This window comes from Salvia splendens, chromosome 8, assembly GCF_004379255.2.
Source record: "Salvia splendens isolate huo1 chromosome 8, SspV2, whole genome shotgun sequence".
Classification (NCBI taxonomy): domain Eukaryota; kingdom Viridiplantae; phylum Streptophyta; class Magnoliopsida; order Lamiales; family Lamiaceae; genus Salvia; species Salvia splendens.
This window is the reverse complement of record NC_056039.1, coordinates 13,785,521-13,808,612: the sequence shown is the minus strand read 5'-3', so window position 1 is coordinate 13,808,612 and position 23,092 is coordinate 13,785,521. Positions and strand designations below refer to the sequence as shown.

Sequence of the window (23,092 nt, the reverse complement as noted above, 5' to 3'; positions counted from 1 at the left end):
CTAAATTCGCGTATCAAGTTTTTCTTCTTTGGTGAGAAAAGTGGCCAGTTGGGAATGGCCCTTCCGGCTCAAGGCATCTGCCTCTACATTTGCCTTGCCGGGGTGGTAATTGATGCCACAATCGTAGTCCTTCACCAATTCGAGCCATCTTCGTTGTCACATGTTTAAATCCTTTTGCTCGAAACGTATTTCAGGCTTTTGTGGTCTGTAAAGATTTCACATCGTACCCTGTAGAGATGATGCCTCCAAATCTTTAGGGCATGTACAACTGCTGCTAGCTCCAAGTCGTGGGTTGGATAGTTCAACTCGTGTGGCCTCAATTGTCGTGATGCGTAGGCAATCACTTTGTCGTTTTGCATCAAAACATATCCAAGTCCCACTTTTGAAGCGTCAGTATAGACCACGTAGCTCATTCCAGGCTCTGGTACGGCTAGAATCGGTGCACTAGTTAGCTTTTCCTTCAAGAGTTGAAAGCTTGCCTCACACTCCGAGGTCCAATTGACTTTTACCCCCTTCTTGAGTTGTTGGGTTATGGGTCTCGCTATCTTGGAGAATTCCTCTACAAACCTTCGGTAGTATCCTGCCAAGCCTAGGAAACTCCGAATCTCGTTTGGTGTTGAAAGTGCTTTCCATTGTTGTACCGCCTCAACCTTGGCGGGATCCACTCGAATTCCTTCTGCCGACACAATGTGACCAAGGAAGTTTACTTCCTTAAGCCAAAACTCACACTTGCTGAATTTGGAGTGCAGTTTTTTTTTTTTCACTCTTCAAGGTCTCCAAAGTGATTCACATGTGCTCCTCGTGTCCCTTCTCATTGTTCGAGTAGACGAGTACAACATCTATGAAGACCAAAACGAATTTATCCAAGTATGGTTGAATTACTCAATTCATCACATCCTTGAATACTGCAGGTGCATTCGTTAATCCAAACGGCATTACCACAAACTCATAGTGACCATATCTTGTGCGAAAAGCGGTCTTCGGTATGTCCTCTCTTCGGTCTCTCAATTGATGGTATCCGGACCTTAAGTCCATCTTTGAGAACACACCGTCTCCTCGGAGTTGATCGAATAGGTCATCTATCCTTGGCAGTGGCTATTTGTTCTTCAGGGTCATTTTGTTCAACTCTCTATAGTCGATACACATTCTCATCGACCCATCCTTCTTCTTCACAAAAAGCACCGACACGCCCCACGGTGAAACACTGTGCCTAATGAAACCCAGGTCCATAAGCTCTTGAAGTTGTATCTTGAGTTCCTCTAACTCTTTAGGCGCCATTCGGTATGGTGCCTTGGACACAGGTGTCGACCCTGGCTCTAGGTCGATCTTGAACTCCAATTGTCGATCTGGCGGTGGCCAGGCAAAGCTTCAGGAAAAACGTCTGGAAATTCTCGTACCACAGCAACATCCTCCACTTTCCTTTCCTCCTCATCTCCTTGTAGATAGACAAGATAGGCAGGACGCCATTTTCTCAACATCGTAGTGGCTTGGAGTGCGGAGATTTTAGACGTTCAGCGAGATTCCATGGTACACCATTGGTTCCTTCCACGGGCTTGTAAAGATATATGCTTCTCCTTACAACGAATAGTAGCATAATACAAGGGTAACCAATCCATTCCCAAATTATATCAATATCTCCCCTTAACTGCTAACGGGGTCCTTGATTGTTCTACCTTAACTCCGTCCCCACATTCTTGCTTGGACACTCTCTAGAAAAGTGATTATATCAACCACGGTTTAAAAAAAACGTGATAGTATTATGAATTCTACACTTCCCAAAATAATAGTACGAGCAAACGATGCATTGAGGGGGTTTGGGTCAGAAATCACCCCTCTGACTCGGTGCAACATGTACGCCCCTATACTTTGGTTGGTTTTGGGTTGGCTGGTATCCCTTCTTTTCATAGGGAGCCTTAGTCTCGTCCCACTTTCTCTTCTCTTGAGAATAATGTGGTGGAGGCAGTGCCAGTGTAGTGTTTCACATCGCCCTCTCCTTGGCATAGCTTCCTCCACGTCTAGTACGCGAGTTAATGATCCAGTGTATGTAATTCTCCCAAGTTTTGCCAATGCTATCCTTATCTCATGCCTTAAGCCCGAACGGAACTTCTCAACCATCTTCTTATTGGTATCCCTTGTTCGGGTGCATACCGGGCCATGTCGCAAGTGTGCGGCCATATTCTGTCACTGACATGCACCCTTTTTTTTTTGAGATTGTAAAACTCATCCATCTTCGCCTTTCGTTAACTCTTTGGGATATACCTGTTGTATATCTCCGCCTTAATGTCCTCCCATGTCATTGTATCCACTTGCTCAGTGGTCATGGTCCTTTGCTTGTCCCACCAACAGTCGGCCTAATCCGTGAGTTGGTAGGTTACACAAACCAAACGCTTCCTCAGTGCACTTGAAGAATTCGAAGATGCTCCCCAATGCGCGATTCTAAGTCTCGGCCTTTGCCGGCTCTCCTATCCCATCGAAGATAGGAGGATTTTGCTTTAGCAAAAACTATTCAATATGTCATTCTGGCTTAGGTGGAGTAGGTGATGGTGGTGGTGCTTGCACGCGTTTCTCCTTTCGATTGTTTCCCATTTTAATTGATTCAATTTCGCCACTTGCTGGACGATTTTCTCTGGTCGACGACCTTTGTTTGTATATCTTAATCTATCAGGGTGCCCGTATTTTCATTCCAATACTATCGTACAGTGATGATCTTATGCGATGATCTTAAATACTCCGACTCACAACTTTCTGTTGTTATCCGTATATCCCTTGATCAAACCACTTACATAAATTCTGAGCCGCAAAACGTGATCATTTGGTGTACACGGCTTCTCTCAGCTTTCTATTTCTCAAGACCTAATATCTAGGTATGGCATAACGTTCGATTCTTCGGCCGCTTGCTACAACTAAACATCGATGCAAAAATATTTGACTCCTCGTGTTGTTGGTGTATCATTTTTTTTGTATGTGTCTCTTGAAACTTATTCCTCATATGTGTTTGCAGAGATCAAGCCATTGTCTTTCTTGAGAGTCTTGTATCAAGAATTTAGAAATCTATTTAACAGTCTTACTTGAATCAGAACGGGTTTCAACATGAGGAGCACTATTGAAAATGCCCTTAAGAATGGCTCCGAAAATGACTGAAGAGGAACAAGAATGAGTCTCTACTTTCATTAAAAGGAAACAGTGATGCATCACTTGCAAATTGCGGGTCAATCAAAAGTTTTAAATGCACGAAAAGAATACCATTGTCAAGAAGCTTCATAGAAAGAAATTTCTGAGAATCCAAGTAAGTACTGTCAATTAAATTCATCCATTCTAGCTACAAAGGTGGCACTCCGTCGTTTCCCCAAGATAATGGAAGCATTCTCGAAAACTCTAGATTCTAAGTCAAGATTCTTGGTGTCGTTGCAGCAATTAACTGTCCTTGAAGATCACATCTTCATATTGTTTTTGGCACTCCATAGCGGTCATTTTCATTAAAACATGGTAATAACCCTTATGGCCTTAACGTGTCATAAGTGTTGTCATATTTGTAACGCGTCGTCGCATTAACATGTTATGCACGATTGCATTCACTTTATTTGATTGCAGGCACAATTTCTCGTCGTTGTAAGGATACATCACCTAACATTTCTTCTCTTCTTGATCTCGTTAGAAACTTCCTTTCGTTTTGTTCTTCTCATCCATGGAAAACAATAGACAATTATAACAATGCGTCTAGTTCGAGGTATATGTTTCCGTTTGTTCCATCACTCAGTAAAGTGATATTGCAGCTATCAATTTACAACTATGTTTGAGCACGTTCAGCCTAGCATACTTTTTAGCCACTCTATGTTTTTCAGACATAGTTCATAGTCTCATACTTCAACATATATTCGGTCGTTGCTTAATTCAAGCTTTATATGGATTCTACGTTTGCAACAAAGTTCAAAATTCCACATTTCACTTTCATAATGATTCTATACGATACCTCGTACTTCATCAATCATGTTTATCCGTATAAACCATTTGGCATTCCATATCATTTCATCCAACGTATATTAATTTTTAAAAAAAGTAACTCAGTCAATCCATCATCCATGGAATCACATTTCATAATTCATACAGTTCATGGGCATTTGTATCACAATCACAAAATTGCAACTATGCACTCATCATGCTTTGCATTCACAGTTTCGTAATCATGGAATTTCGACCACATAGGCATGAAAAAAAAAATTTGCCGCTCAAGTAATCAACATGTATGTCCTTCAAGTTTAATTCGCAGTCCAAACATGTAATAACAAGTTCCCAAGCATGCAATTCATATTCACACTTCAATATCCATCGCATTCAACACCTTCAATCACATACTCCCATAGTGTCTCACGTCTCCTATGATCACAACATTTTCCAAAATCCGTAGCATTTACTTTAAATTTCCAATAGGCCCAAAATTGCCATTTTCACAAGGAACCATTTTTTTCCATCGAATTTCAAAAATTTCAATAATTCATTTTAAAATTCGCTAAAATATCCTCACCTCTTCTTTTGTGGTTGGGCGTGACGAGTTGTGGTGTTGAGCCTTCGACGTTTAATACTTTAGTCTATCGATACAAGGGTAGACTACAACTCAAAAGACTCTTGGGTCCAGAGCGGAAAGAAACTGAGGCTCTGATACCAAACTGTCACGACCGCCCTTTTAGGGTTAATAAATATGGGCGATCGTGATTAAGAGAATTTAATAATCAGGCGAAGAGAACTAGGGTTTCAATAATGAGTTGGGCCAAAATTTAATATTCAAAGAAAACGAACAAGAATTTGACATAAACTAGTAAAATCCCAAGCATTTAATATCCAAACAACTTAAGTTGCAGGCCCAGTAACTGATAAGTAAAGGAAATGTCACAGCGGAAACGACCAAGAGAAAGAGTGACGTCATGTGTGAAGACACGACGACACTCATAGTTCAAAGATAAAATTTATTCTCCAATTACTTGCTCAACACCACCATATTCTCGTCGCCGCTCAACCTGCATATAAGGAAAACACATGCAGGGCTGAGTACTATAAATATACTCAGTGGGCTCTTGCCGAAAACATTTTCAATAAAAAATATGATTTATCATGCCATATATAAGTAACCATCGGGGTTTAACTTTAGAAAGGCCCGAGGCACTCAAAATCATTTCCCATTGTAAAAGTCGACTGATCAGTCATTTTCCCATAGACGTTAGCCATATCTGCACATACGTGACTTGGAATGTGGCCACAAACCAAGCCACTAGACCGGCCAGCCCGTACGCTAGCACACGATCTACCATAGGTGTACACTAATCCAAGTAGGGTTTGCGGCCCTACGAGGACCCGAATTCGATTTAAATAATAGTGGCATAAGCCACATCAGATAGGCACGTTAAAAATCAAATCACGGCATGATAAACGCAGTTTCACTCCCATCGATAAAATATTTAGGACATCGTCCTTATTTAAAAGAAAGCCCACCTCGACTGCTAAACTTTCAAGTACTTTCTTCCCCTTGGTATCACGTTTCACTTGCGATGATTCACCTTTAAAATTTAGATAATAGATAAATCAACACACTTTTTCAAATAAATAAATAAAAATGCATGCATCCTAAGTAAAGTCTTTTATCTCGTTTTTCTCGATTTTCGATTATTTGGCGGTTGCCTAAGGCGTCGCGTGAGACGCCGGTCGGCCGCTTACGCCCATAATTCCTCCGTTGGCTCCTCGTATTCTTCTCAACGATATCGAATTAAATCCTAAGATTTAAGCGCATAATTAAATCATCGCGACTATTTCCCTTCGCTTTTATATTTATTCCGGACTTAGGATAAAATTCCTCGTCCTTTGAAAAGTTTCGAAATTAATTAAATAATTCATAAAAATATTTAATCTCATGATTAACTTATCGTAATAATTTTCCCACAACTAATTTAATTATCGAACCAAAGATTTATTTACAAAACCCAAATTTCCCCACCTTATCTCTCAAATTTAATTAAGAAGCCCCAAACAAAAAATAAATAGAGCCCACACTAAACAAATCATCCACCTTAATTTAATAGGCCCAATTTCTAAAAAGACAAACACAGGCCCAAATCCTTTTTTAAAAGAACAAATTGCCCAGTTATACTCCCACCTTCTCCACGCCTATCTCTTCTTCCCCCATCTCTCTACTTCTCTCTCTCTCAACAAAATCGGCATTAATACTCCAGATTTCCCGTCGGCTTCTCCAATTTAGCCGTCGTCAGCGGATCGGGGATGCAATCGGAGTGCCCTGGTACACCAGCACCGATCGCGGACGCAGAGCTGCAGCGTGGCGGCGGTCACTACACTCGCCAACGTCTTCAAGTTCGCTCGCTCCAGCCCCTGCATCATGTACGCCTCCGCCGACAGCCCCCGCAGATCCCATACCGCGCGCCGCTGCTGCCACGCTCACCTAAAAAGGACGGTGCTGCTGTTCACCGGGAAGACGCTGCTGTCGCCGCCATCAGCAGCGTCCGTCGGTCAGCCTCCGCCGCTCCGTTGGCCCGATTTACCCCGAAACGTCCCGAAACCAATCCAAACAGCCCCGCACAACCCCGAAACCTTGCAGATAAGTTCTTGATTTGAAATCATGAATTAAAGCTCGAATCTTTGATTTAGATTGTTCAAATTATAGATTTGTTTCGTTTATTGTTTTTCATGAGATGCACAAATATGGAATTGGAGAGGAATTGGGTGGAAGAAGGGTATACCTTCAATTTGCAGATTTGCAACTGAACGACACAGGGACCCCCTCGCTTTAGCTCTCGGTTTCTTGAATCTGTTCCGACTGGAATAGGAAGAAACGCAGCCTTGTTCTTGTGAATTCTTGCAGAAGTGGAACTTGATTTGGGAAGGAATTGTGGAAGCGGCGAGGGTAGAAAGACTATGATTTATAAGAGAATTTGTGGTAATTGATTCTCAATTAATTGGAATTAAAGGCTGATTGGTGGTTTAATTTTGGAAAATGATTTGATGGGAGGAGAGGAAGACGCCTGAAAGGGGAAACGATTTTTAATGTGGGTTGAGGGAGGTTTTCGAATTCTTCCCTTTTTTTGAATTAAATTGAATTTGTTTACTATTTTATTGCATATCACGGGGGAGGAATACTTCATCACGGAGGAGGAAAATCTCTAAGAATCTTTAATTAAATTGAATTATCGAATTGGTGACCAAGTCAACAGGAAGAAGATTTAAATTGATTTGTATAATTCATTGTATTTTAATTAAATTATGCCGCCCACAATTTAATTATCATAGACTAAATTTTTATATTATTTATTCAATTTATCGGATCCAATACGGAATCGAGTCCAATAAACATTCCTCACGGAAAGTAATTATTTACATTCGCATTGTGATGTACTTCACAATTTCTCGCTCTAATAACAAATTTTCATTTATTCAAAAACAATTAGTTTCACCCCACATCAATTATTCAAAAACAACCATGTCACATATTCAACAAAGCTGACCTAGTCAAAAATTCCAACTCAAAATTTGGTCACGAAAAGTATCCAACAATAATTCCACTCGACAATTAATCCACTGACTTCGCAACATTAAAAGCATTAAATGCAAGTACTTTAGGGTTCGAAAATTAGAGTTCAAAAAGTGGGGCGTTACACATATGATGCCTAGTTAGTTGTGATATTTGCTTTGTGCAGGCAACAAAGCCTTGTGCGGGGGGCCCAACGGACCATCCTGCAACCCTCAGAAGCCCCCTCCGGACCTGGAGCCGATTCTTCACCCTCTTCCTCCTCCTTTGCATAAAAAATCACCATCTATGTCTCCGACAATAATAGCCATAATCATACTCAGCATCCTGCTGGCTTTGCTTCTGCTCCTGCTGCTGCTTCTGCTCTGCCGGTGGATCCTCCTTGAGGATGACGATGACGATGCCGATGCCGATGGTGTAAAGCTGCAACAGAAGGATATGATGAGTCCTCTTCCGGTAGGGGCACTGTCTATAGCAATAGGTGAGGCGGGCGGGCGAGGCGAGCAGCAGAGGCAGAAGCAGCATGAGATGATGATGAGTCCTCTGCGGGGAGGGCCCAGAATAGGCGCATCCCCCTTGCCACGAGGACTTACAGGCGCATCCCCCTCCCCAGGACGAGTGCTCGGGAAAGGCGAGCAACAAGCGAGCAAGCTCTCCTTTGTGAAGGAGGACAGACAGAAGTTCGACCTGCAGGACTTGATGAGAGCATCCGCAGAAGTACTAGGATCCGGAAGCTTCGGGTCATCGTACAAGGCAGTGCTGGTGGACGGGGAAGCAGTGGTCGTCAAGAGATTCAAGCAAATGAACAACATAAGCAAGGAAGACTTCCACGACCACATGAAGAGACTCGGCCGGCTCAAACACCCCAATCTGCTTCCCTTGGTAGCATACTTATACCGCAGAGAAGAGAAGCTAGTTGTTTTGGACTTTGTCCAAAACAACAGCTTGGTGAAGCATCTACATGACGACAGAAAACGGCCTAAGGAATGGCCGAAGGCGTTGTTCAGCTGGGAAAGCCGCTTGAAAGCTATTAAAGGAGTAGCAAGAGGGCTGGCCTACCTCCACGCGGAGCTTCCCAGCCTAAGCATCCCCCACGGCCACTTGAAGTCATCCAACGTCATGCTAGATAGAAACTACAACGCGCTTCTCATGGACTACACACTCAGCCCCATCGTCAACCCCAGCCAGGTCAGCCAAGCGCTCGTGGCGTACAGATGCCCTGAGTACGCCCAAACCGGCCGGATTGACAGGAAATCGGACGTGTGGTGCTTGGGGATTTTGATACTGGAGACTCTCACGGGAAAGCCGGTTGACAAGTACAATGGTGCAGAGTTAGTGAAATGGGTGAAAGGTATCGTGGAGGAAGAAGCGGTGGAAGGGAGAGATGCGTTGGTGTTTGACAAGAGTATGGAGACGAGCAGGCCGGAGATAAACATGCTTTTGCAGATAGGGATAGCATGTTGCCAAGAGGACATGGACAAGAGGTTAGGTTTGGAGGAGGCAGTTACAAGAATTGAGCAGCTGCAAGAGTAATACGTATATGCCTACATTTTTACTTGCACCCTTCATAAAGATGGAATTGAGAATAAAAATATTGTTTTACATGTTTCATGTGGTGTCATTTCACAAGTAATAAAAACAGTATATTGCTTTGCATCTCAATCAAATCTGTATTCTGATTCAACACACAATAGTCTTTATAATTTTATGATGAAAATGGAACACATCTGAAACTTAGCAGTGTTGACAAGGACAAGTGTAACATTCAGATTGCTATATTATTGAGCTTATGTTTGAGGTTGGTGGCGACAGACTTGGCAGAGTCTTCGACTGTTGAGGTGCTCTGTTGGAGGCTCTTCACCACTGCATCTTTAAGGTTGGCGGTTGCCACTCCGGTGCCGGCGGCCCGGAAACTGAAACAAACAAACGGCAGTTCGATTCAAATTTGATGCAAAAATGGAGTGATTAATAGAAAGTGGTGGTGTGGTTACTCTAAATTTGTAGGGGGCAGGCAGGAATGGGGGGAAGAGAACAAACGCTTTGCTGCGTCTATTATATCTGCATCATCTCCGTCTACAACTTCAAACATGATTGAGAGGAGGAGGAGGAAATGGAATGCCACTTTGAACTTGCTGCGGGATTTATCTTTATCCATATAGCCTATAGGGGGTTTGGGTAGGGAACCTTGTTTTGCTGCAGTTTCAGTTTCAGTCTTCATATATTATATATTGATCACAACGTCATATTCACTGATTTGACACGTTTCATTACAGATGTTATAGTGAGTCAGAAGAGCTCTTCTCATTGTCGGTTATCCTATCTTTATCCTAAACTAACCTTCGGCTCTGGCTCTAACTCTGGCTCAGGCAGGCTCTGGCTCACTTGTTTCTTACTAATTCTTAAAGGCATTTTATTAGAATCAATTAACGTAGTGAATTTTATATTTATTTGATTTTGTACAGAATAAATGCTAAAATTGATTATGTCTTACCAAACTATAATCTTTTATACTCCTTCGGTCCAATAAAAAATAGTCTCAATTATAAATGAATTGATTTTAGTGGAAAATTGATCAAATAATTAAAAAATAGATAAATTAAAAGAGCGAATGAAAAAGATGTAATAAATGAATAAAATTGAATGGATAAAGAGAAAAATGTAAAAAAGAACGGACAGAGAGAAAAATATAGAGGCGTCCGACCTTTGGCCATGCCCTTCCCGTCGGCGACCGGTTGAAGGCGTGCAATGGAACGGGGTCGGACGGTTCACTATTGTGAATGCTCTAACATAACTGAGAAATTTAATTAATTTAAAAACTTAGTTTGATTGCTGGCTTGTTTTTCACTTTGCAAGTCGGAACTAATTTGGTGTGCAGAAATTAGATCATATTTCTTTAAAAAAATGATGATGTGCAATTTCCATAATCGGATGCTAATATCCCAAAATATAGATACATCATATATGTAAAGTCGGCATGAATTGTGGGTGAGGGAGTGTAAGGCAGGTTAGAATTGTGGGATTAGATATATCAATTGTTGCATTTCTTAGATTGTCAGTAAAGTTTGGTTGGAATCAGGTACTCTCATTCTCACTCATGTTTGGTGTATCTACATCTGTTGCAACTTAAACAAACTTTTAAGACAGCTCCAATGCCATGTCCTAATTAGGAGTAATAATGACAAGGCATTACATTTTCAGCTACTAGTTTTGAACATGGAAGAATCTCATAAAGTAGATCATCTCCTTGCTGCTAGAGAAATTCTGAGGAGCAGCATTGAGAAATCAAGAAACATAGGCATTGCAGTTGATCAAAGTGGCTCCAGATTGCAGCAGGCCAGCCATAATTTAGCATCTCTGCAAAGCAGTGTCGAAAACATTGCTACCAAATGTAGAGTTTACGGGATTAGAGGGCACGTTGATCGAGCCATTGGGCCAGCTGCAGCCCTGCTGCAAGTGCTGGATCTGGTGCACGAGCTGCAGAATTCGATCCAGTTTGATCCTCCTTGTGCTGCCACCAGCATCACACGCCTCCAGGAGGCGCTCAAGCTTCTTGCTGATAACTGCGGGTTGCTGATCCTCTGGCTCCAAGATGCGGTGCATATCCTCGCAAGCAACGCAGCTTCTGCCGATGATTGGTATCTTGTCCGCGCCTCCAAAGTTGTCAGCATACTCAGGGAAATCCAGCTATTTTGCCGAGATGGAGGAATTGTATCTTCTGCATTTGACACGCTCGAGAATGAATACAGGCGTCTCTTGACTCAAACCGATTTCTCACACCCAACGTTTCCGGAAACTGAATTGCAGGCTATTGCTCAGGTCCTGGCTGCTAACAATCGCCTCCACAGATGCACGTCTATCTATGCAGAAGTTCGGATTGCAGACGCCCGAGCTACTTTACAAGCCCTGCATGTGGATTACCTGGGAATTCAGTTATCTGTAACGGACAGTGTTCGGAATGTGGAGACGTACATTTACCAGTGGGATAATCACATGGAGTTTGCTCTCAGGAATCTGCTCCTGAATGAGTACAGACTCTGCAAGAAACTGGGAGATGATGATGATGATGCATGGATGAATTGCTTTGCCAAGATTGCAACTGAATGCGGATTCCTCGAAATCTTCGAATTTGGAAGCTCAGTTTGTAACTGCAAGAAAGAAGCAATGAAGCTCTTGAGTCTGCTCAAGATTTTCTCCACTCTGGACAAACTGCGCTTGCAATTCAACCAGCTGTTCAACGGAAAGTTCTGTCTCGAGATTCAAAACAAGACACGAGCTCTTGTTAAGAAAGTTGTCGATGGGGCTAGTGAGATTTTCTGGGACCTGTTATCGCAAGTGGAGCTGGAAAGGGAGACTGATCCGCCACCAGATGGCAGCGTTCCAAGGATCGTCTGTTTCATTACTGACTACTGCAACAAACTTCTCGTGGAGGAGAACAGCTCGATTCTGACTCGAGTTCTTGAGATTTCTCAGGTGTGGAACCGAGCAAGTTCTGAACAAGGGCTTCTCTCCAATGAAATTCACAACACAATGAAAGCACTCGAGACCAACTTGGAGAGTTGGGCTCAGAGTTACAACGACACCGCTCTTTCCTACCTCTTTATGATGAACAGTCACTGGTACTTGTGCAACAGCGCAAGGGGGAACAAGCTCGGGGAATTAATGGGGCAATCCTGGGTGTGGGCGTACGAGGAATCCGCAGAGTACTATGCAGCATTATACCTGAGAGAGAGTTGGGAAAAGCTTGTGGTGCTTTTGCATGAAGAGGGACTGACCTTGTTCCCCGGAGGCAGAGCCATCAATAGGGAAGTGGCAAAGAAGAGGATCACCATATTCTGTGAGGCTTTCGATGAAATGTACAAGAAGCAAGCCAAATGGATACTGTGTGACAAAGCCTTGAGATGGAAGACATGCCACCTAATAGTTGAAGCAGTTGTGCCGCCCTACAAGAGCTATCTGCGGAGATTCATGCCTGGATTAGAACACGAGGTGAACTACACAGCTGAGAGAATGGAGGAGTTAATTTCCTTATTGTTCCAACCCAAATATGATGGCAGCAAATGCACAGATTTGATAGGCATGAAGAATGAAGCTGCTATCAGCCACTTCTCCTACACCCCTGCTGCTGCTTGATTGCATCATCAAAATCAGTAGCCATGTAAAATACCTGGATTTGTAACTTCATCTCTTTATAGATATAGTATTTCCGGTTAAGGTTTCTGGCGTGTTATTAGCCCTGCAATTTGATGTTAACACATGTAACAAAATCATGCATGACACAATTACAATCGCTAAACAAAATCCCTTTCCCATTTGCATCCTGCTATTACCATTAATCAGAGAGCATCTCCTCTCTCGGCCATCAAATCAGCATGAAAAAGGGCTCTCATTTCCGGGAATTACAAGTGTTCCGTCTGTTTTGTGTCACAACAACAGATGCTGACGATCACACAATCCAGCTTCATGCACACCGTTTTACCAGGATCACAGTATCCAATATTGATGTCAAATGTTTTTCGAATGTAAACTTGCATTATCAAGTTCACAATGGAGAGTATGCCACAAAGAATATAATTAACAGGAAACCAAATCCATAACCAACTTGGCAAAATACAAAACTAGATTTCCACTGTTTAATCTGGATTACAAGCACACAAATCACAACAATATAAGAGGAGTTATGTGTCATTTACTGCTCTCGCTCAGTTTTTCCTAGCTGACATATCCTCTATCTGTGCATGTTTCTTAAATGAACATGGACATATAATGCTGCAAATGCTAACATTATCAACTCTTCAGAAACTGGGATGTGGCTACAGATAAAAAAAGAACACTTCTCTACACTGAATACGTTTGAACTGCATTTCCAACTTTCTTTACATGTTTTACCTTCTTGAACTCGAGAGCATGGAAATTCTTTTCCACTTCCCATGCAAGCTGAGACATACCATTAAAAGATGATTTTGCGCCTTTCTCGTCTCCCACTTCTCTTGGAAAAGGTATCCGTACCTCATATACATCCTTTTGCACTGATGTCACACGCACATCAAACCCTAGTCGATCAACCCACACCATCTTCGCATCCACTACCTAACACAAATCATAACATACACAAAACGATCAATTTAATAAGTTGAGAAAACGATCAATTTAATAAGTCGAGGCGAGGATAAAAAGGACATGAAGTACAGAATGCAAACTTGGAACAACTAATATACTAAAAGTATCAAACTAAGCAACTATTGCGTTTAGCTAAATGGCTCAAGCAGCTATTTTCAAATTGCAAACTAAGCATACATCAATTGTGTTAAAATCTCAATCCACAAGTGTAAATTTCAAGTAATATCTGTTGTCCACCAGTGTTAAAATCTCAATCCAATAGGATGATAAGTAACACAAATAAAGCATGCAGAACTCTGGTGAGGCACATATCATCAATTTCAAAGAGGACTGCAATACAAAAGTGAAAGATAGCCAGTGTGCACCTGGAAATCTAAGTCCGCATAAATGTTGCAGAAGCGAAGAACATCTTCTCTATTGTTAGTATTAATCTCATCCACTATCTTCTCTGCAGAGTTTCGAAGTGGATCTGGTTCAGCCGATACATATTCCGATGAGCTCACCCAAACACCATCCTGTTGTGTTACATCAATATCCAGTCATCCTCAAGAAGCTACCCACAATTCCATGGAGATTAAATATTCTTCAACATTGAATATAAGCCATACCTCACCATAATCTTCTATCTGAAGAACTCGTTCAACATCAATCACATATACGCAGCTTTCTTCCACTTCCTCATTAAACTGCTTCTTCCACGCCGAACAGAGTTTCTATATACAAGGAATTGACAAAACCAAATGAGAGTTTGATGCCAGTGATACCCTTTTTTGTATAAATTTTGGGGTACTGATCTCTCAAGTTGCGGGTTTTGGAAACAAATTAAAAGAAGCTAATTTCAGACTTGTCAATAATCATCAACATCAATCCAATAACTAGACATAAAATGCAAAGAAATGGGGAAAACAGAAAATCCAAGCCTCCCCACCTTCAAAGCAATCGCATCACCGGGTTTATTAAGATTCCCAACAATTGTGCACTGAGGCGTCCGCACTCCGCATTGCTCCAACTGGTACACATCAATTCAAACCAATGAAGAAGAGTACATAAATATTGATAATCAAGATTGAATCTTTGGGCGAACCTTAACATGAAGACTGCAGGCCCTCTTCGTATCAGCAGAAAATCCATGGCTCAAACACAAGATGGGAGTTCCATTGAAATCGAGAGCAAAGCGAACGCCGAAGCCCAAAGGAGAGCCGTCGTCTTGACTGAGAGTGGAAAGAGTACCGACGCTCGATAGTTCGAGGACAGTTCTTGTAATCTCAGCTGGGAAAGGCCTGCGATTGGGGTCGCTCAACTCCAATTGCGGAGGCTCTGAAACTATGCTAGCCGCTCTGCATTTCAAGGCAGATCGGTTGATATTTAATGGCCTTGTAAAGGAGGGTGGTGCAGGGAGAGAAAGGCAAGGTTTGAGAAATTGGGTTTTGGGGAGAATCAGAATTGGGGGCGGGGAGCTCAGAAATTGGGCGTGAGGAAGAATCATCTCTCTCTCTCTCTCTCGCTCTCTAAGATGAAGCCTACAAATTTGAGGATAACTCAGAAAGCGGAACAAACTCATGTTTTTTTTTTATCTAAAAGCGCTGTTAGCCTGTAACCCCACGCACGTCAATGAAGTAAGTACTTGTTCAAATTTGAGATATCTAAGAGCATCCACAACGGAGAGCAAGCGCTCGTCCGTCCTTCCGTGTCAACGGTGAGCACTGCTGTCCGCCGCTACGCTTTTGCCGCTGGCACGGCGCTGCTCGATGCACCGAGCACGTCCGTGCTAGCGAGCAGCGTACGTGGCATCGTGTGATTGGCCAACGACATATTTGTTGGAAAATCATTTTTTTTTTAAATCAAAAATAATACCAAAAAATAATAAAAAAAAATTCTCAATCCCAAAAAAATGACCGTTTTTTGCCCGTTTTTCTGTATTTTTTGATTTTTTCCCAAAATCATCTATAAATACACACATTCATCATCCATTTTTCACATCAAATCATCTCTCATTCATATTTTTCATACAACTTATCTATACCTTCATCTCTCACTCAAAACCTCAAATGGATTTCACCCATCTCATTGCGGAAGCGGAGCGCGAAGAACAAGAATACTACGAACAACATCGTGCTGCTTATGAAGCATATGTCGCAGCGAATACCCCCGCCCCTCCTTCTCAACCAACTAGATCAACTCGCCGCTACATCCATCGTGACCGGGAAGGAGCCCACGAAAGGCTCATTGCCGACTATTTTGCCAACCCGCCGCGGTTTCCGGAAGATTACTTTAGGCGCCGTTTTCGCATGTCAAAGCGCTTATTTATGCGTATTGTCAACACATTGTCCTCCCGTGTTGAATTCTTCCAAACAGGTCCAGATGCAGCCGGTCGACAAAGTCTCTCGGCGTTGCAGAAGTGTACGTGTGCCATCCGACACCTCGCTACTGGGCAAACGGCCGACCTCTTCGACGAGTATTTGCATGTCGGTGAGTCCACTAGTATCCTTTGTCTTAAAAATTTTTGCGAGGGCGTTCGTACAGCTTTCGGTGATGAATTCCTTCGGGCACCCACCACCGATGATTGCCAACGGTTGCTTCGTCTTCACGAATCAGTCCATGGCTTTCCCGGTATGCTTGGCAGCATTGACTGCATGCATTGGAGGTGGAAGAATTGCCCGACTGCTTTGAGGGGGCAACACTTAAGCGGCCACAAAGGCGGCGGCCCAACACTTATCCTTGAAGCAGTCGCCGACTACCGCCTATGGATTTGGCATGCATATTTCGGTGTTGTCGGATCCAACAACGACTTGAACGTGCTCTATTCTTCACCCTCTTCAATGATGTGTTGAATGGTGTAGCACCGGAAATCGACTTCACCGTCAACGGAAATGCATACCACATGGGTTACTATCTCGCTGATGGTATCTACCCAAGGTGGTCGACTTTCGTGAAGATGCTCAGTAACCCGCAAGACCCGAGACGGGTTCTTTTTGCGCAGCGTCAAGAGTCCGGGAGGAAAGACGTCGAAAGAGCATTTGGGGTCCTTCAAGCCTGATTCAACATTGTGAAGGCCCCGTCTCGGCTGTGGTACGTGAAAAATATCACCGACATCATGTACACGAATATTATCTTACACAACATGATTATAGCCGACGAATGACCGATGGCGGCTAGCTTTTACGACTAGGATGAAGCCTGAAGCTCAAGCGCGAGGTCTCCCCCACACCGAGGTGTGCATACGACGGTGGGTGAGAGGATCGAAACAAGGCACACAATGCGCGATACCCGAACCCACATTGAGCTACAAGAAGACCTAATCAAACACATGTGGGCGAAATTCAGCCACGAGTAGTGGGTTTTTTAATTTTATGAATTTAATTATGTAATTTTTAATTTTTAGGAGTTTAATTATGTAATTTTTAATTTTTAGGATTTTAATTATGTAATTTTTATTTTTTAAGATTTTAATTATGTAATTTTTAATTTTTAATGTATTTTGTAATATTATTCCGGGTATGTTTAATGTATTTTAATTTTGTGGAAATGTTTTTATTTAAATTGAATAATGGAATAGTGGGACCCTTGTGCTCGTCCTTGCGGAAGAGCACGGTTGTGGGTGTTGTACTCTTGCCTAAGAGCATGCAGAAAAAGTGGGGCCGGACCCACAACCGTACTCGTTGGCAAGAGCACGGTTGTGGATGCTCTAATGTTCTTTTGGAAGATACGAGTTCTCTTTTTACTCTCCTTCCTTTCATAAAAATAGCTAAAAATAATTTTATTTAAAAATAAGAACTTTTAAGTATTAATTTTTTTTTCCTTTTCTCTTATCTAATTTCTTTTTATTTTTCAATACTACTTTATCTACTTTTGCTTCACTCTCTTTTACTTTGTCATTTTTCCATTAAAATTTATATATTCAATAGACAAAATTAATTTTTATTGACTAAAGGAGTATGCCTTTTATGTACTCCAGAGCCCTAAAGCAAGGAGTTGCCAAATCATTAAGGGACGGACGGAATTAAGAACAAGCGGTACAATTATATCTGCAAAATTTTGAATAACATCGGGACGTATTTTTTGCTATTTAATCTTGGTTTTTTTTCATTTGTTTAGTGTTTTGTTTTCGTACTACAATTGCTCTAACTTTGGCGGTTGGATTCTCTTGAAAAGTTGGAGGAATCGATGGATTTTCAAAATGTAATGAAGGTGTGACAAAATGAAATGGAGGATGGGAATATTTATAGAGGAAATATAAGAATTAAAAATATTTAAAATGCAGCATTGGGTTAAAAAAATTATTGTTGGGATTTTTTAATTATGAAATGGTAAATTGTCAAATAAATCACAAAACATGGTCAAATTGTGATCAATGCCATATTTTTCTAAAAATTTAATTATAAATCATGAAGTTACAATTTTCACAATGATATCTATTGCATTTCCAATTTTCGTTGGAAATGATAATTGCGAAAATTGCAAACTTCATAATTTATAATCCAATTTTAAAAAAGTGTGGGTTGAATCAAAATTCGACAAATCTTTCGTGAGTTATTTAAAAATTTACCTTCCATTAAAATCCAAACTTTCAAATGAAAAAACTGAAAATCCAAATTTGAAAACCCTAAATGCGCTTCATTTTGACCTTTTTGCATTAAATAATGCCTTACTCCAACATGGCGATAAATATGCACGTGAAGGGTAAAGTTCGTGATGGGCGAGGGAGTAGGATGCCATTTTCATTAATTTGTTGAATATCTTGTAACAAAATTGGAAACAGAAGTTGGTGCAGTTAAACAAACAACAAAATCTTTAATAGTAAATGAGTGTCTGAATTCATTTAATTTCCCATTCTCACTTTGAGCTTGAAAGAATGAAGCAAAACAAAAAGTATCTATGCTTCTTATCCTACTCCTACACATGATGATGCTACTCTTACGACTCCAATCGCGGCCTGCTTCGCCCCTGCTGCGGATGGACTAGGTGCAACCAGAATCCTCTCCACGCTAGCTTGCACCTACACCTTGAGATTGCGGGGATTGGCGTAGCTGAGGAGGCCTTGGGCCGGAGCTGTCGAAGGTGGAGCCTCCGATCTTGGTGCCGACGTTGTGATCTAAACTGAATCCGTGGTAGGGATCGATTCCGGCCGGATTGCCGAATCCTCAGCTCCGACCTAAACACAATCGCCTTTTCAATCCATTCGTAAGATTTATTCACCAATTGAAGATCCCAATCGATCCCCGATTTTGCGTAGAAATCAAAATTGGCTCTGCTGTAGAAGCCGGAGTTGATGGCGCTGCTTCCGCCGAGGACTCTGCCTCTGGCGTTGGGAACTCCGTCTTCGGAGGTGAAGGCATGAGCGGGAGAGTCGTGAGCATCGACTTCCATCAGCGTTGTGAGGAAACCGTCGCGGCTCATCAGATTTGGGAGACCAAACGGAATTCCCCCCCTTTCCAGAACGAGAACCCTAAACCCTTCCGAAAGCGCCGCCGCCTACAATTATGTAGTCGTAGTAGTCTTCCGCCGGAAATTCGGTGACGTTCGACAACACTCCCAAATACGCCGGACCTGCAACACACAACCCCCAAATCAGAAAAAAAATATAAAAAAAATCGATCGAATAAATCGGAATTGGTGATGGTTACTTTGTTGAGAATGTGATAGGGGCAGAGAGATGAGGATTGCGAAGGGAATAAGAAATGTCGTGGAGAATCTTTCCCGCATTGCTGGTTGGATTTTCTTGGTGTTGGGTGAGAAGAGTGAAGTTGATAAAGAAGTAGAGAGAGTTTTGGTGGGAAATTCAGTTAGAATAATGGTTTATGGGAAACTGGCTCCCTCCATATTTCCATCATCATTTTTGAATAATTGCATATTTTAAAGACTTGATTATTTTAATCATGTAATATTAGTACTAATAAATTAGAGCCAAATACTCCCTTAAATTTGGGTCCTTTTAGCCAACAACTCCTTTATAATCTAACTGCAACTTACCTAACTCAAATCATTTTTGTGAACTTAGTTTTTTTCTTTGTACAATATTCATTGTGTCCAAACTTTAGTGGATTATTCTTTGAGAAATGGGAAATTTTGTTTCCATGTCTTCTTCAAGCCCAACTAGAATATCGAGTTGCCACCACCAATCTTAATTGATTTGATATTGATATTGATACATGAGACGTGTTCATTTCTTAATACATTAGTATTTCATTAAGCAATGTTGTCACTCAATCAACTTTTATAGCATTAAGGCCACCCGTAACGCGTCACGCGGGTGGCCCGTATTCCGTCACTAAGGGTAAGGGACGAGACGGCGGCGTGACGCGTTGCAGCGCCCCGTCTCGTCCCCAGTCCGCTCCGCATTTCGTCCCGCCGTGACGAATGGCGAGACGTCTCGCCACGCGCCGAGGCGACGTGGCACGCTCCGACGTCATGCGTGACGCCCACTCACCGGCCCGCGAGTGGGCATCGTCACGCTGACGCAATAAATCATTTTTTAAAATTCGAATTAAAAAAATAAAAAAATAAAAATAAAAAATGAAAAACGGTAATATTACCGTTTTTCTTTTTTTTTTACTCTATAAATACTCCTAATTCATCCTCATTTCACACACAAATACACATCTATTCTTCCCAAATCATCTTCATTTCCTCTCCAATTTTCATCTAACCTCTCATCATAAAATGTCCGGCGACGGAAACTCTGGCGGTGGCGGCTCCGGCGGGTTCGACATCAACGCGTTCGGCGACTGGGGGCATGTACAATGTCCTTGGTGGTGGATCCAGTTCGTCGACGCCGGGGGGTACCAACCACCCCATTTTGATATGGATGCATACGTCCGTCCCTCCGCCCCGAGGTATTCGCAGGGATTATCCCAGATTCGGGAGGATTATTCCGTTGAACCCACTCCGGAAGAAGGCCGAGGCGGAGAAGGAAGCCGAGGCGGTGGAGGGGGCCGAGGCGGGGGAGGAGTCCGAGACGGTGGAAGCTCCAGGGCGGAGGCGGACGAGGAGGAGGATCTAGGTCGGCATCCGTACAGCCCCAAAGAAACGCTGGCGATGTACAACGCCTGGATCAACGTCTCGTACAATCCCATCGTCGGGAATCAACAACCTCGGAAGTGCTTCTGGGAAAATGTGACGCCCCGGATTTTTAATCCCCTTATTTATGATTAAGTCGGATTATGAGCTCGATTAATTCTCACTTTGAGGGCTTAAAATTTTTCGTTGTAATTCCCGACGTCGGATCAAATTAAGTATTTTGTTGAGAAGGAAAATTTAAGTGCAACAAAGATTCTTATTTCAATAGCAATGTTGAAATAAATGACTATTGGAATTTATTGGAGAAAATCAAATACAATATTACATGCCTCGTTTTCCGCGCGATGAGGTCAAACAACAATTCATCCTACACTACATCTTGAGGGGAGGGGATCCTCTGCTGTGCTGAAAAGCACAGCAGCCCCTGCTGCCTCACACAAAACATTAAAATAATATATATTTATTTAATTAAATTTATTTTTATTTATTTGATTATTTTATTTTTTGGGTGAGGCAGCAGGGGCTGCTGTGCTTTTCAGCACAGCAGAGGATCCCCACCCCATCTTGAGAGGGACAACACCAACTAGTGACTAACTAGAGCTTGGTCAAGAGCTATGTTGAACCTAGTACTCTAACAAAGTGGCTAAACCTAGCAATGAGGCAAGTAGGTGTTGAATGAGATTCTCCTTTCCTCTCTTCTTCTCTCTCTCGAAAATTCCAGCCTTCCATATGACTCCAGGAGGGTAGCCTTGGTACCTGCAAATTTTGCATGAAAAAGGGGTTAGAAATTGAAACACAAATAAAGGGGAGGAGAGGCAAGCTTCATTAGGAAATGAGGAATAGTGTGGCTACATAGGTCAGCCGATTAGGCTGCAAAATAGGGCCAAGGGACAGCCCCAAACTTGCACCAAAGGGGTAAGATTCCCTTAATCAATGAACTCAAAAGAGGAATGAGCTTGAGACTAAATTGGGAGCTCCAATGCCCAAGTCTCTGCCACAAGAGGCCAAGGCAGCATGCCTATAAATACCACCGCCCTCTTCCCCACTCCACAACCATATTCTATCAAACTTTCGCGCAAGGAGTGCGACGGAGTGAAGGACGACGGAGTGAGGGGCGACAGCAGTAAAGAGGGCAGCCGAGGACCGAGAGGAATCACCGAGCAAGGTAATCCCCTCAATAACACCCTCTTTGCATCATATAGAACAAGTAGTGGCCAAGAACTTAGAACCTTAGAAGCTCAACCAATAAGAGAGACATAGCAGTAGCACCAAGATCAATCTAATAACAAGCAAGTAGCACATAAAGGCACAAGCAGCCTAAACCAAGGCTCCAAGATTTTCAGCAATAGACAAACATCCACAAATACAGTGGACTTCACAAATGTTAAAGCACCAAATCCTTCACCCCAAATAAGCTACTGCTCCGGAAATTAAGGCATAAAAGAACAACTTGAAAGGGGTGGGGGAAAAGGGACTTAGCTTTAGGACGAAGGGGCTGCCGACGAAGGTCGGACGACGGCGGAGCTCCGGAAACTTCCGCGGGGCAGCTGCGGGCCTCGGCAAGGGAAGGAAGGAGGGGGCGACGCCTCCTCTCCACTGACCGTCGAGGAAGGGAGCGAGAGAGAGCCAGGACGGCGCGCGCAGCAGCGCTGCCCGCCGGCGGCGTCGCATCGTTGCAGGGGAAGGGCTCGCCGTAGGGAGGACCTACAGAGGAGGCGGAGCAGGGGACGACGCCGTGGAGCGGCGTTTTCGCCGGAGGCCGCGACGGAGGAGAGCGCAGCTGCTGTAACCCCCAATTTAGGGATTTGGAAAATTAGGGGAAATGTCTAATTGAAGAAAGAGGAGTCCGATTCGGGGGGGGGGGGGGAAACCGAGAGCACCTAAGGCGATCTCGCCGGAGGTCGAGAGAGAAGAGAACGGAGATGGGAGGGGGAGGGGGAGCCGGAGGAGAGAGCCGCTGCATTTCTTGTGAGGAGTTGAAACAAGAAGGTGAGAGAGAGAGTGGGTTTTGATGGATGTGAGGGAGTATATAATTGGAGTGGGCTCCAATTGATAATGAATTAACTGGGCCTCTGGAATTAAAATGGGTAATTTTGGCCTCTGGAATTAAATAAAGAGGATTAGGCCAATTTTTTTTGAAGAAGCTGGGCCGAGGGGGGATTAAAGAAATGGGCTCAAATTAATAATTAGACCATGGGGTCATTCATTTGAGCTTTGGGCCAAGAGATTTTATTGGAATGGGCGGCCTTAAGAGGTCTTAAGAAGCCTTAAGAAAAATCCGAGGAAAAATGAACTTAAGGAGGGATTATAAGAATCCATAATTATTGAGAAAATAGAATTTCTCCAAAAGAAGTAAAAGAGAATGATTAAGTGCTGCAGAGCAGTAAAGCCGAGTTAGGATTTAAGGAAAAATCCTATAAGCCGAGACTAAGA

The 23,092-nt window shown here is 42.7% G+C and overlaps 3 protein-coding genes and 1 pseudogene across 3 annotated transcripts; 2 read left to right on the top strand and 2 right to left on the bottom strand.

Moving 5' to 3' along the window:
• The first annotated feature begins 7,813 nt into the window (after positions 1-7,813).
• LOC121745793 (pollen receptor-like kinase 1) lies at positions 7,814-9,058 on the top strand. Its single transcript, XM_042139745.1, has one exon. The coding sequence runs from the start codon at positions 7,814-7,816 to the stop codon at positions 9,056-9,058; it is 1,245 nt and encodes a 414-aa protein (XP_041995679.1).
• Positions 9,059-10,558: 1,500 nt separating this feature from the next.
• On the top strand, positions 10,559-12,764 carry LOC121745566 (exocyst complex component EXO70I-like). The gene has a single exon (XM_042139523.1). It carries the CDS (start codon positions 10,739-10,741, stop codon positions 12,653-12,655), a length of 1,917 nt encoding a protein of 638 aa, XP_041995457.1. The 5' UTR covers positions 10,559-10,738; the 3' UTR covers positions 12,656-12,764.
• A 332-nt stretch (positions 12,765-13,096) lies between these two features.
• On the bottom strand, positions 13,097-15,218 carry LOC121745567 (glutamyl-tRNA reductase-binding protein, chloroplastic-like). The gene is made up of 5 exons (XM_042139524.1): positions 14,727-15,218; positions 14,571-14,651; positions 14,251-14,355; positions 14,008-14,157; positions 13,097-13,612 (listed from the first exon to the last, which is right to left on the bottom strand). The coding sequence occupies exons 1-5, from the start codon at positions 15,201-15,203 to the stop codon at positions 13,361-13,363; spliced, it is 1,065 nt and encodes a 354-aa protein (XP_041995458.1). The 5' UTR covers positions 15,204-15,218; the 3' UTR covers positions 13,097-13,360.
• Positions 15,219-18,460: 3,242 nt separating this feature from the next.
• On the bottom strand, positions 18,461-19,345 carry LOC121745792 (annotated as a pseudogene).
• Between the last annotated feature and the right edge of the window lie 3,747 nt (positions 19,346-23,092).

Excerpts from the sequence above, each read along its gene's own strand:
- LOC121745793 (XM_042139745.1), top strand. The coding sequence starts at position 7,814 with ATGTCTCCGACAATAATAGCCATAATCATACTCAGCATCCTGCTGGCT.
- LOC121745566 (XM_042139523.1), top strand. The coding sequence starts at position 10,739 with ATGGAAGAATCTCATAAAGTAGATCATCTCCTTGCTGCTAGAGAAATT.
- LOC121745567 (XM_042139524.1), bottom strand. The coding sequence starts at position 15,203 with ATGAGTTTGTTCCGCTTTCTGAGTTATCCTCAAATTTGTAGGCTTCAT. Across the intron at positions 14,158-14,250 it reads AGATAGAAGATTATGGTGAG|GATGGTGTTTGGGTGAGCTC; the intron begins GTATGGCTTATA and ends GTAACACAACAG. Across the intron at positions 13,613-14,007 it reads ATGCGGACTTAGATTTCCAG|GTAGTGGATGCGAAGATGGT; the intron begins GTGCACACTGGC and ends GATTTGTGTTAG.